Source organism: Glandiceps talaboti, chromosome 1, assembly GCF_964340395.1.
Source record: "Glandiceps talaboti chromosome 1, keGlaTala1.1, whole genome shotgun sequence".
Taxonomy (NCBI): Eukaryota; Metazoa; Hemichordata; class Enteropneusta; family Spengelidae; genus Glandiceps; species Glandiceps talaboti.
This window is the reverse complement of record NC_135549.1, coordinates 6941179-6954495: the sequence shown is the minus strand read 5'-3', so window position 1 is coordinate 6954495 and position 13317 is coordinate 6941179. Positions and strand designations below refer to the sequence as shown.

General features: G+C 34.8%; 1 protein-coding gene across 3 annotated transcripts in view; it reads right to left on the bottom strand.

Moving 5' to 3' along the window:
- Window positions 1-13221, bottom strand: part of LOC144440031 (protein lin-37 homolog) — a 29252-nt gene extending 16031 nt beyond the window's left edge. For 2 of the 3 annotated variants that reach the window (XM_078129277.1, XM_078129269.1), the window contains exons 1-8: window positions 13151-13221; window positions 12815-12946; window positions 11883-11939; window positions 11421-11548; window positions 10820-10980; window positions 9968-10108; window positions 9407-9480; window positions 8414-8497 (exon numbers count right to left, since the gene is read on the bottom strand). In XM_078129277.1, the coding sequence (XP_077985403.1) occupies window positions 8416-8497; window positions 9407-9480; window positions 9968-10108; window positions 10820-10980; window positions 11421-11548; window positions 11883-11939; window positions 12815-12945 (774 nt within the window). In that variant the 5' untranslated portion in view covers window position 12946; window positions 13151-13221 and the 3' untranslated portion in view covers window positions 8414-8415. Of the gene's footprint in view, window positions 1-8171; window positions 8498-9406; window positions 9481-9967; window positions 10109-10819; window positions 10981-11420; window positions 11549-11882; window positions 11940-12814; window positions 12947-13150 lie in introns of those variants that run through there. The other variant, XM_078129262.1, reaches the window with a different exon arrangement.
- Window positions 13222-13317: the final 96 nt, after the last annotated feature.

The following is a 13317-nucleotide window of genomic DNA, read 5'->3' as shown; positions in this document are numbered from 1 at the left end:
AGTGGTTGCAGACTTTGCCTATAGGGAGACTGTCTGTTACATGTAACTTAGTGGTTGCAGACTTTGCCTATAGGAAGACTGTGTGTTAACTTAGTGGTTGCAGACTTTGCCTGTAGGTAGACTGTCTGTTAACTTAGTGGTTGTAGACTTTGCCTATAGAGAGACTGTCTGTGAACTTAGTGACTGCAGACTTTGCCCATAGGTAGACTGTGTGTTAACTTAGTGACTGCAGACTTTGCTTATGGGGAGACTGTCTGTTAATTTAGTGGTTGCAGACTTTGCCTATAGAGAGACTGTCTGTTAACTTAGTGGCTGCAGACTTTGCCTATAGGGAGACTGTCTGTTAACTTAGTGGTTGTAGACTTTGCTTATGGGGAGACTGTGTGTTAACTTAGTGACTGCAGACTTTGCTTATGGGGAGACTGTCTGTTAACTTAGTGGTTGCAGACTTTGCCTGTAGGGAGACTGTCTGTTAACTTAGTGGTTGCGGACTTTGCCTATAGGGAGACTGTCTGTTAACTTAGTGGTTGCAGACTTTGCCTGTAGGGAGACTGTCTGTTAACTTAGTGACTGCAGACTTTGCCTATAGGGAGACTGTCTGTTAACTTAGTGACTGCAGACTTTGCTTATGGGGAGACTGTGTGTTAACTTAGTGGTTGTAGACTTTGCCTATAGAGAGACTGTCTGTTAACTTAGTGGTTGCAGACTTTGCCTATAGGGAGACTGTCTGTTAACTTAGTGGTTGCAGACTTTGCCTGTAGGGAGACTGTCTGTTAACTTAGTGGTTGCAGACTTTGCCTTCAGAGAGACTGTCTGTAAATTGTCACATATTTTGCCTACGGAGAGACTGTCTAATGATGGCAGACTTTGTCTTCATGCATCTTCCTTGAACTACAAGATAGACTGGTAAATAAAGGTTATTATATGTGTACAAAACATTTTACCTTATATTATTCAATTTTTTACCAAAATTCAGATGCCTTCTAATACATATGTATGGTCATATAATGTTGTCAAGTTTGTCCCTGGAGTTTGACATTTCACGTCAAATAAACAAACAAACACACTGGGACCATCCTAAACAAAACTGAAAGGGATTCATCCCATCAAGCATTTTCTATCCAAGTCAATTTTTCATGACATTTTCAGCAATAATATGTTAAAGAATATTACTTTGAGCTTCCGTCAACATTAAAGCTCTTCCATTTTAACCTTTTTGATTATCTATGCAAAGATAGATGTTCTAAGATTTTCCTCCAAAAATTATAACTTTATACCCTCCCCAGTTATGACCCGGTGAGGTCAGTTGAAATATCATGTTTTTTAATACAGAAAATTCTATATTTTATCAAAATTGTTTTGTAAACACCAAATGTCTACTTTTTCAATAATTTTGTATGTTGATAAAAAAAATGAAAAAAAGTCAAATTTTTTCATCAAATTTTATTACTGTTCAACTGTGTCCCGTAACAGTTTGTATGATTAAACGTCAAAGCTTGTTATAAATTGTCAAAGGGTTAAAATTACCCAATTTTGTACAGGTTGTATGAAACTGTACACTTCTCAGGAAAACAAAACAGCTTTTATGAAACTTTATGTAATAGTGTTACTTATTTCATACTGAATGAAATGTGTATTCTCTACAAAACTGCCACCATTTCAGTAGGTTTTTTAATGCCAAACTTCAAGTATTTAGATACACTTTATCTTGCATAACTTATATGTAGTTTTGTTAGTATCAACTTTCTTAAAACTTATCGTAGTAGTATTTGTAATTTATTAACTTTTTAAAAAAATCAGTGAAGTATAGACGAGAAATTATAACTTTTGCCAACTGCCACTTAACTGCCGACTAGTGTTTGATATTCTATGATGAACAAGTTGACATATTGTTGGCCTACTGCTCTTCAAAAATATAGCCAAACTTCTTGCCTAACCCCAACTTTCATTTGACACACATTAATACTAGTGTGTAGTATTAAAATTTGTTTAATCTTCCTGTCTGCAAATCAGCTGTTATTTGCAACAGCTATGATACTTGCACAGCTCTTGTCTGGACAAGGTTAATTTCTGTCCACAGAGTCAAACAATTTCTTGGAGGTTTATTCATAAAGTTACTCATGTTGGGAAAAATTGTGTCTGCATTCTAGTTGGGGAATAAAAATTAATCTAAATCTATATCTATCAATCTCAAATTGACTGACTCCATAAGATAACGACACTACATGTATTTATGAATTTCATTGGCTTAAAAATGGATAATATTCATCCCACAAGTTCAAGCCTTTCTCATGGCACTAATCTGTGAAGATAAGAAAAGTCTGGTGAAAATATTTTTTGCAGACCAAGGCTTGTCTTAGAGTGAAAGATTCATTGTTGTTTGTGACAAATGTTTCAGGCAAGGTTTGTCTGGTCCTGTGTGAGATGGTAAAATTTGAAAATGAACATCCTAAGTTTACGTTGTAAATTTTGTCTAACGATCTAAGTATTGTATTACAATGTCTCAAACAATTCTAGTAGCACATATCTAAAATTAATACCTCTGAAATTCTTTATATTAAATATACCTAGATTCTATCTTCATGTCTTATCACTTTTTAGTCTTGTAAAATTTTTTTTATAAAATGTGCAATCTACTACTTTTAGTAATACATAACCAAGGAATATTTTTTGATTTTCATCTAAGAGATCATTGTTGCCATGGCAATCATATAGTACAACTTTATAGCCATTTTGCAGATGGAAAATGGTACTTTGAATTTTATACGAATCTGTGCTGTGTGTCAGCAAAGAGTTATTTTGTGTAACTGGGCCTTGTTCTGTAAGACTTGGTCATGGGAAATACGAATTCCAAATCTATGAGAATATTATGGTACAAGGTACTACTAGTATTTTTGCAGCAATATGACAGCAGTATACATTGTGAAAGAGTATGTATCATAAAGCATGTACATGCATGAACAATCTGTAGCAATAACATCTTGTACCTGACCTGTAGTGCCAAATTCAAATTGATCTGGCCATTGGTCCATTACCATGGCAACTAGTCATCAAACAAGGACAGGATACTTGTATACATACAGGTATCATTTTCAGTACATTCACAACACTTGCTTGACAAGTTTCAGTGGTTTTATTGCATTCAAACTCTTTGTACTGACGACTACATTTTTGCAAAGTTATGTTCGCAAGTGTTGGAGTAAAACTTAGATGTTAACAAATCTTTTAAAATTGATGTCTACTTTTTAATGTTCTATATGTAATAGTTTATGTATCTTTTGTTCTGAGTCAAATGTTAGTAGTGGTGTCACTGTGTATTATTTGAGACCATATTTTACATTTTAAAGTATATTTGCCAATTCTGAGTTAAGGACCAAAATCTTGAGTCTTACTGAAGTAAGTAAAGTACGTGTACTGGTACAGTTGAATGAATGAATGAATGAATGAATGCAACATTGGTAACATCTGAGTGATAGGATTTGAAAAACGCAGTTAATTCTTAAAGCCACAATAAGAGTAACTTCTTGGCATATCTTTTTGAGTATTCCTGTATTGTGCAGTGACAAAACCCTGCCTGCTATTAAGCCATATACCAACATCCGGAAGTCAAGTTCAATTATGGACAATAGTACATAAAGATACAACCAACATAGGTGACTTATTGACTAGTCAAACACATTTGAAGGTTTGAACTTTTGACCAGTTAAATTTTGGTTGAACTTTTATATGTAGGAATATCTTGTAGGTACAGCCACTGGGGCTTTACATAAGTATCCCAAATATATGTATTCATAGTGACTTTGTGTTCTTTGTAAAACTTGGTAAATTTTAATATAGCTTTTATTATTCTATATTTCAATTGGTGAATTTTAACATAGTTTTATTACTCATTCTATTTCAATATTCGACACTTCGACATTCAATTTTTGCTCATAATGACTTTACTAAATGATTTTATGCATGATAATAGTAATGTATGCATGTCTTGTTTCACCACTAAGTTGTCTGTAATGTCATATTTCATTTCTCTGTGTTTTCTACTCAGAAGACAGAGCAAAAAAAATTCATAATAAATGGGGCCTATATTGCAATAATCCTAGGGAAGAACCTCTATCATTGACTTCGTAATCATCATAATATAATGCTATGATCAAATATTCCATATTTGAGTAGAATTTATTTCCTATAGTTCTACCGATGTGCTTTTCCATTGAATAAAAACGTCTTTATGCTGTAAAGTAAAACTTCTATGTATTTTCTAAATTCAGTGGACATGAAATGAAAACAGAATGTATTGGTTACACTTAAACCACATGTTACTGTGACAATGTGAATTCCATACAATTTAACCACTTCAAAGTATGTCATGAATTCTTACTTCTATTAGAAGAGTAACACATTTGGTGATTTCATTTGGAAATGCTCTCATAAGCTGCACATCCAAAGCTAGATCGGTAGCCTCTGTAGATGGCTGCATTGAAAGTACACTTGTTAGAACCAACCTGCTACAGAGGCCAATATAGTAGAAACTAATCTTCCCACCTTTCAACTGTATTTCATCACACCTGTATAGTAATTCAGTTAGGATTTCCACTTTGTCATGTTAGAGACTAACCTCTGCATCTGTTCTTAATTAGATTTGTATTGTACCATAATACACCAGGAACTGCCACCTTGACTTCAATTCAGCCTTCACTTGGTTTATTCATTGTTTAAAGACACAGTTTTGGTGTTTTGTATGTGTTGGTATTTGTGTTGTAACCATAATTAATGTTTCACTTTTTCCAATAAATAAACTTATACAAAACAACTTGGTCTCTCACTGAAGGTAATGTTCATGTGTGCGAGTGCAAGTGTGGCATACTTAGGGTAAATGCACAAGTGCTTACAGTGTTCTCTGCGGTAGTACTTTCACGAGTGTAGAGAAAATAGCAGAAAACACTGCAAGCATGGGTGCAAATACCCTGATTACCCACACTGGTATTCATGTGGCATGGGGTTCTGTTATTATTACATATGTTTATCTGAAACAACACATATCCGTAATAATGACACTATATGATCACATGCTTTCATGTAGAACCAACAATCGTGCCCTCATTTGCATATCGTTTGCATGCAGGTATGCAATGAAAATAAATACCACTAGTATGTGCATGGACCAGTGTAAATAACCTCTAGTACATATGTAATAATTTATCTTCCTGCATCAAATACACGACACACACATCAACGTCATAGCAGTGTAGTACAAGTAGTTATCAACTGATTGTGACTTTACTGAGAATACACCTAGTACATAATATGGCCTATGGTAAGAATAATTTACTTATACAGAAACAACTGATAAAAAAGTTTCAACATCAAATATATCATTACGTCTTGAATTCACTAACAGAGGAAATAACAAGCTATTTCTCCTACAATCATAAAGATAACATTATCTTCTTTTTTTAAACTCTGTAATACCATAACAATTGTTGACAAAAACAATGGTTTAATATTTGATGATTATTTTTTAGTATTTCTCTAAAGCCAACAATAAACATGTTTACTATTATAATTCATAAAAACAGACTTGACAACATGATTACATGGTAAATATCTACAACTCCAAAAAGAAGTCAATACTCATGGAATAAAAATTGGCAACAAAACAAGCTGGTAAGGTACATCACATGATTTTGTTGATGTTTCTGAATACTAGTGCCAATAGTGGAGAAAAGAAAATATGATCCAACATCAGTTTTTGTCAGAAACTCTTCTAAAAGCTTAGGAACACAGGCACAAGTTACTCACATGAAATATAGTCAATACACTGTGACCTCAAAGCCACCATACTTCCTAGCACTTGAAATTCTCTCCTTTTGGACTATGAGGGCATACTGACTATACCAAATGCTTTGTGGTGATTCTACTGTAGAACAGTGTTATGAACCAGAAAACAGTGTATTAAAGGACAAGCGACCTATCGGTCAGAATAGCTCCGCTGGGTTTTTTTTAATTTAATTTTTTATTTTGGTGACATGTAGAAGTGGTTCAGGTCTTCAGCTCTTCACTATGCAGTTTTGTTTTAGCGATGCAATAAAGTGGTTAGTGGTTTCATATGATGTCTCACTATAAAACACATTTTACACAAAAGTTGGTAATGTATTGTACTTTTATACCATAGTCACCATTTTATGACAAAAATCTACTGTTATGAAAAATTGCACAAAATCTCAGAAAAAAATGACTGGGAAATGCACACAAGAAAAAGAAAAAAAGAGGATTTTGAGGTTGGCTATAAATAATTCCAGTGTCTTACAGCTGTAACCCTGGAAAATTTTAATGATGAATGAAATAAACTAGGGATCTAAAATAATTTTGAGGCAATTTGAATTTCAATTTTCTAACAAATTTACAAAGTCAACAACATTCAACTTGTACTAGTTGTGGTAGATATATATAGGGAAGAAATGTATTAATCGCCATCTTAGTTTCCGTACGGCGACAATCTCAAGTACCCGGAAGAGAGTCATTCTCAGCCGTACGTTACAGTGGTAACACTCGTTCATGTTCGGTTACCTTTCACAAAGAAAACACAACGAAATGGTTGAAATGATCTTTTTTTTTATTTCTTTTCATCACAACAACAAAAATCTGCGTGATCAAAAGTGTTGTAAACTAAACCAGAAAGAATTATCGGACTGGCTAAACTTCCCGATGAACTGGAGTAAGGTCCTACTACTTCCAAGTAAGCCTCGATAGTACTATAGTACGTGAGAAAATCGTGTCAAACTAGCGATACAACTTTCAAAATATAACTTGACATGTCTTCATTTGTTAGAGTTATACAATTCAAGACGGGTTTTCACTCGAAAACAACAATTCTGTGAATAATGACACTCTGAACGCAGCGATTTCTCGGACGATGTTACCACTGTAACGTATGGCTGACAACGACTTGCTTCCAGGTTAGTCCCTCGTGCATACGGGTGGATTGTCGGCGATTAATACATACATCGTCTGATATTTTAATTCACAGTGTTTCTTGTGACCGGCGCCTGTCAGCAGACTCTGCCATTTTTTTCATCATTCCATTGTATTTAAACCTTGTACTTGACATTTCGCAATATTTATAATTCTCAACAAAATACCTCAACATGCCTCACTTCGCTCGTACTCAAAGCAGCCCCGCGCGGTATGATCACTGACACTGATGACATGATGAGAGAGAACCTTTTCGGATTTACATGTAAAACGGGGAAAGATACGCAAAACATAATACAAAGTCTGAAGCCAAATTAAAGTTGTAATTATTTTAATTATTTTTACTTGCCAAATATTTGCATTTTGGAAAGGCAAGACACGTTCATGTCGTTTAACTTTACATGTGAACTGTCGGCCATAACTTCAACCGCATGCCTGGCATGCCCTTCCTTACGCAAGTTGTCTGAATTCTGGTTCACTGTCATTCCAAATTGCACGACAATATAGAATTAACCACAAGTTACATGTTATCTGAAAACATCACACTTTTATAGTGGGTCTGAAGTGTGATTTTAGTGAGTACCAAGAACGTCCTGTGTTGATACTCAAGATACTTGCTGTGGAAAATCGCTCGGTCAAATGAGGTCACCTTCAGCTTCTGGTCGAATCAGGATAGAGTATGCAAATGAGGATGTTGCGGACTGGCTGATTATGTAGAAAGGTGCAGAATTGGATTTGAAGTTTACAACCCTGTTTCGAACAAACGCTTGTCATTTGGGAGCCCAATGCGTAGAATTATGACTATAGCACATATTACATTGCTTGTTTGACGTCAATAGTGTCTTTTGAAAAGTGGCAGTTTACTTAAAGTCTCGTCGACTGATTTCCAATATGGCGTCGGTCATTATGCTCATTAACATATTCATTTTTTTTTCAAATTACAAAAAAAAAATCATAAAAAATAAAAATGAGGATGTGCTGACTTGAAATTAACAAATATGAGTAAGCTACCCCCTGCGCATCAACACGCCAGATATCAAAGCAATCTAATAAGAGGTTTTCAAGGAGTTGATGAAAATGACATTTTATGAAAAAAAATCATAAAAAATTGAAAATGGCACAGATCAACTTGGCATGAACAAATCTGAATAGCCTCCCCCCAGGGAACATGCACACCAAATATCGAAGAATTCCGACTGTCACTTCCGGAGTAGATAGTAAAAATATAAAAGTTTGACGGACACCTATGATTCACTCTACTCTCTATACCTCAATACCCACCTATACCTAAAGCTACGCTTTCAGCTTTCGCTGACAGCGGAGCTAAAAATGTCATGATTTGTTGTATGTTGATAAAACATAAAATACTCAATAAACCTATGACAAAACTGTACAATGCATAATTTCCATGAAATGAAACTAAACTACTAAAGGCACTCACAATTACTGCCTATCATACATATTTTTCAGCAGGTTATAACTGTCTGAATAGCGAGCTTGATTAGCTTGGGATGCTTCTTTCCATCTGTAATAAACAATATATAATGTTAAATCAAAGAACTCTGCAATCACTGTTAGAATGAAATCTCTCCTAAATATACAGATTTAGAGATGCTTTTATAGACAGAGAGATGTGGACAACTGTTGGTGAATTGATGATATATATATATACATATATACTAAGCATTTATTTTATTTCACTACATTTGGATCATTCTGTTAGATCTACTGTGGACACTGAAGAAGGACTACGTCTTTGTTCAAAACATGTCATTTTGCTACTGCACTACAATGGAGCTGTAGTGCAAATATTGCTAGTATGCATACACAATGGTGCAAGTAATCTCTAGTACATTATGTAATATTATATTATAGCATTACCAATTCCAGTGAATTTTGTGACGTCATCGCTGTACATTATTACTGATAATGTACTCCGTTATTGGGCATCGTGGCCCCGGAACGAGCATAACAATACAAGCTTATTTGGTCTGTTTCTTCATACGCCTAGGTATTTTTTCGAAATGCATGATGTTACTTATGATTGTCATTTCCACTGTTTAAAAATACAACGCATTCATGAAACAAATTTGTGTTCACAGCAGTTCATTGGAGTGTATGTGTGTGTGTACGTGTACGTACGTGTGTCGCTATGATTAGTATTCAGCTTCCGGGCCGAACATGGCAGACGATGTTCAGCGCTGTGTATATTATACGTTGTTTTGCGTTTCTCGGTCTACAAATTCACTGGAATTGGCAAAACTATAAAATAATAACAATAATGTACGTCCTCCCAGTCCATAATGGACTCAAGCAAACTTTGCACTCCATAATGGGCTCGGCTGTCGCCTCGCCCATTATGTCGTTCAAAGTTTGCTTTCGTCCATTATGGGCTGGGAGGGCGTACATTATTGTTTAAATATATAAAACTTACTTATGTCTGACATTCTTCCATCGTTTAAGGTGGTCATGTAGTAAGGTATCTGGTTGGGGTGCTTGATTAGGATCCTGTGGACACAAAGAATAAGTGGAACAAGTAGGTTATTCAAGTTTCCACAAAAGCAACATTTTGATTTACACACAAAATAACTTTGTAACATATACTATATAGGGATTGACATGGATTCTGCCTTGAGGCAATAAACACAATATTGAACTTTTTAGAAATTTCAAGTTCAACAGAAGTGACTATCTGGGTCATCAAACAATAAGTAGTCATGTATGAACCTTGACGTAACTTCACTGATTGAGTTTAATGATTCTATGTCTGAATGTCAGATCAGTATGTTAAAACTTCAAAATACTGTCACTGTATGTTTCACCATGTGTTTGCTTTACTATAACAACCACTGAGATTTCTGCAGAGAAGTAGTTATCTTATCATTACAGCTCAACAAATCTGATGAAATATTTTATTTTCATAACAAAATATTATAAATCAATCACAATGCATAACTACAAATACTGATTACTATCACAATATCCAACTACTTACATCATACATACGAAGCACTTCATCAGGCTGTGGTAATGGGGAAGGTATACGTATATCTTTACTTTCACCACTGTTAATGTTATAATCAGCTTGGGGTTGAGGTAACGGTAATCTATATACATATTTGATATCTTCATCACTCTGTGCAAAGGAATAAAAACATGTCTCTCTTTGTCATAACTTGGAAGTTGAGAGAAACAGGACTTGACAACTATACCTGTATAAGTGTATCGCATTGTATGTTACTGAGGGATAGTAGATTCTTTGAAATATAACATTCAAGACCCTTCTGTCTAAGTTTAGGAAGCAAAGACATGTAGTTACATAGTAAGCCCTCTTTGTACTACATAGAATATATAATAAATTAGTCAATAAAATGCTAAATCTTGTGATCCCTTTAAGACGGTAGTCATTGTCACCAACCATTCTGACTAATGCTCTCCCCCTGGGGTGTTATTAAGTACTGTACCTACACCGTAACCATAGATACAGAATAATAAATATACATGTTTATACTGTTATTGATTTCTTAGTATAACCTCACTCTAAAATTAAGGCTTAAAGCCAGATATGAAATGTATTGATTGGATTGTATTGGACCCTAATGACTAAATAGTTTATTACTGTGATATGCACAATATACATCATGTCTAAAAATTTATAGTGTAAAAAGTTAGTCTTAAGAGTAAACATTCAATCTAAACGGTGTGTTACGATACCAACAATATGGTTCTCTGATATGAAGTGCTTCATCTTCTATATGCTGTGTATTTCTGATATTTGTACAGCAGCACTGGATTTCCATAAAATGTTGTCATCTTCAGTATACATGTTTATGACTTAACTACTTACATCATCACATGGCATAAGTGGTGGTGATGGAGATCTCCTATATGACCTTCTTGTCTGTGGTTCATTTAGCATCCATTCACGACAGATGGGATATAATGGAGTGGTATTATCAAACTGAGCTAAGTCCACACTACGGTCAAACAGTTTCATAATGTATGTATCTGAAATACAAACATTGAATTAACTTACAACCTTCTATGTTCTACTCCCATTCTCTATTTGTACCAAATGTGTTGGTTTCATTCACTTTCACTTTCATTACAGAACTGGCATTGATCAGGACTTAGGTGGAAGACCTGTTTATCAAAGTATCTGTTCCCTATTTCAGTTGTACATTATGCTACCATGTAGTATTATTATTGTACATTGTGGCTTGCTTAGTTTTTGCTGGATTTGAAAACTGGATGTAGGGAAATGTTTGCACTTGTCAACAATTACAAATTAGGTTTAATTCTAGGGAAATAAATTGTAAAGGTTTTCATCAAAAGTTGTGAGTTGTATCGATACAGATGAAACAAGAAATTAAACTTCATTGATTATAACATAGTAAAAGATTTGGGTTGTATCAATAAAAACAGAAAATTTATAATTTTTAACTTACGTTGAAGACGTGCAGTATCTATTGTAGACTTCTCAAAGTCATTTGCTGAGTTATCTTTCTTCCTCCTTTTCCTTGGATTTTTACCTGAAGATCTTTTACTTGGACTGGCACTAGTACCAGGCAACTCTCTGATAAAAAATAGTAGAATGACACAAAATTGAATATAAACACAAATTCATTAACAGAAATGATCAATATAGCTACAAAACATATAGAAGAAATGAGTTGTTATTGCTATATGTTTGTGTATGTAGAGTACACACCATGACTATTCCACATTACGAGTCTGATTTCCATGCAGTGAGATATCTGTAGTAGTACCAGTACAATTAGAAAAATGACAATATCTATGAAAAGTGAATGCTGGCATATTTCTATCCCGGCAATACATTATGCAAGTGTTGAAATCTGTGGTATGTACATACATGTACAGTTTTAGATTCCCACACTACCATTACTTACTTGATTGCAGCCTGCTCTGGTGACAACTTTGTGCTTTCATCTTCTGATGCAATAGCACTGTAGTACAAATAAGAACTGTCAGGCACAGTGATGTTATTGGTTTGCTAAAAATAATGCTTCATATTTATCTAAAAATTCTATTTTAAAAATCTAAATGTAGTCAAACATTGCATTTGTTATAGTACAGGTGTATTATATAAACCTTGGCACATAGTCAAATTTGATGCATGTGATGTCCACCTTTGTATTTATCATCAAATCAATGAAATTATCACATCACTGTACTTGAGATCACTTCATCACAATTATGTTAATAAGCAAATCTAAAGTACATAATTGTTTATGACTGGTGGCTGTACTCCAACATAGAGATTCAGTGCTTCACAATCTATGTTTTACTTGAAATAAACTAAACTTGAAATACACACAACAGAGTTTGAAGGCTGTCCATGATTTGTGAAGACAATGATTTGATTCTATAATGGTTGAATCTTGCATTACATCTACTATAACCAGGGTCAAAAAATGAAATAGGTTGAAATGACTACTGAGAAACTGCTGCAAAGAGTATACACCAATAGTTTTGACTTGTACTCCCCCCCCCCTCCCTCGACTCCTTATTAGTATGTACTATCAAACTTCAAGTATGACCAGGGTTCAGAAAGCCACATAGAGAGTACTGCCCTTTCCAAACCCAATACGTTTTTAACTGCCACCAGTACAAAATCATCATGAAATACATGTCTGTTTTAAAATCTCATGTAATATATCATGACATATTTTCATTCTTCAGCTAGGTTATTTGAAAATGGTGATGGGGTGGAAACCCTGGGGATTGGATATTCAGTCAGACACAATTTACACTACATATTATAATCATTTCATATTATAAACAATTTTGGTGTCATCCAAGATGAACACATTTTACTTACTTGTCCTCTGCTTTGTCTACAAGAGTCTGTAAAACACCATCTAGTTTACTTCTGGCTTCGTGCACCTCATATCCATCGTGTTTCTCTTGTTTTATACGTATATGGCCACCCCCTTTCCTTGGACTACTCATCCTGACAAAAACGAAATACAGACTGCTGTCAGTGTTATTATATTGCTAACAATCCCTACAGAACTACACAATGTCGATCGATCGATCGACTCGTACTCGTCCACAACTAAAGATCTACTCTGCACGACAGGTTGCGCGACACGTACGAGCCTCTCTGATACCCATGGTATTATTTAGATAAGACTGTTCTTTGTTAGGGACTTACTGGAATTGATTCCTATACCTCTCCGAGATATAACAGCTGTAGAAAAGCGTGATTTGGATGTATAAATTTTTCCTTTCCCTTCGTTGTGAAGTTTAGCTGGCCGAGTTCACTTCGAAAAGGACGCCATCAGCGAGGAGAATGACCGGCACCAGAAAAATGAGCCGTGA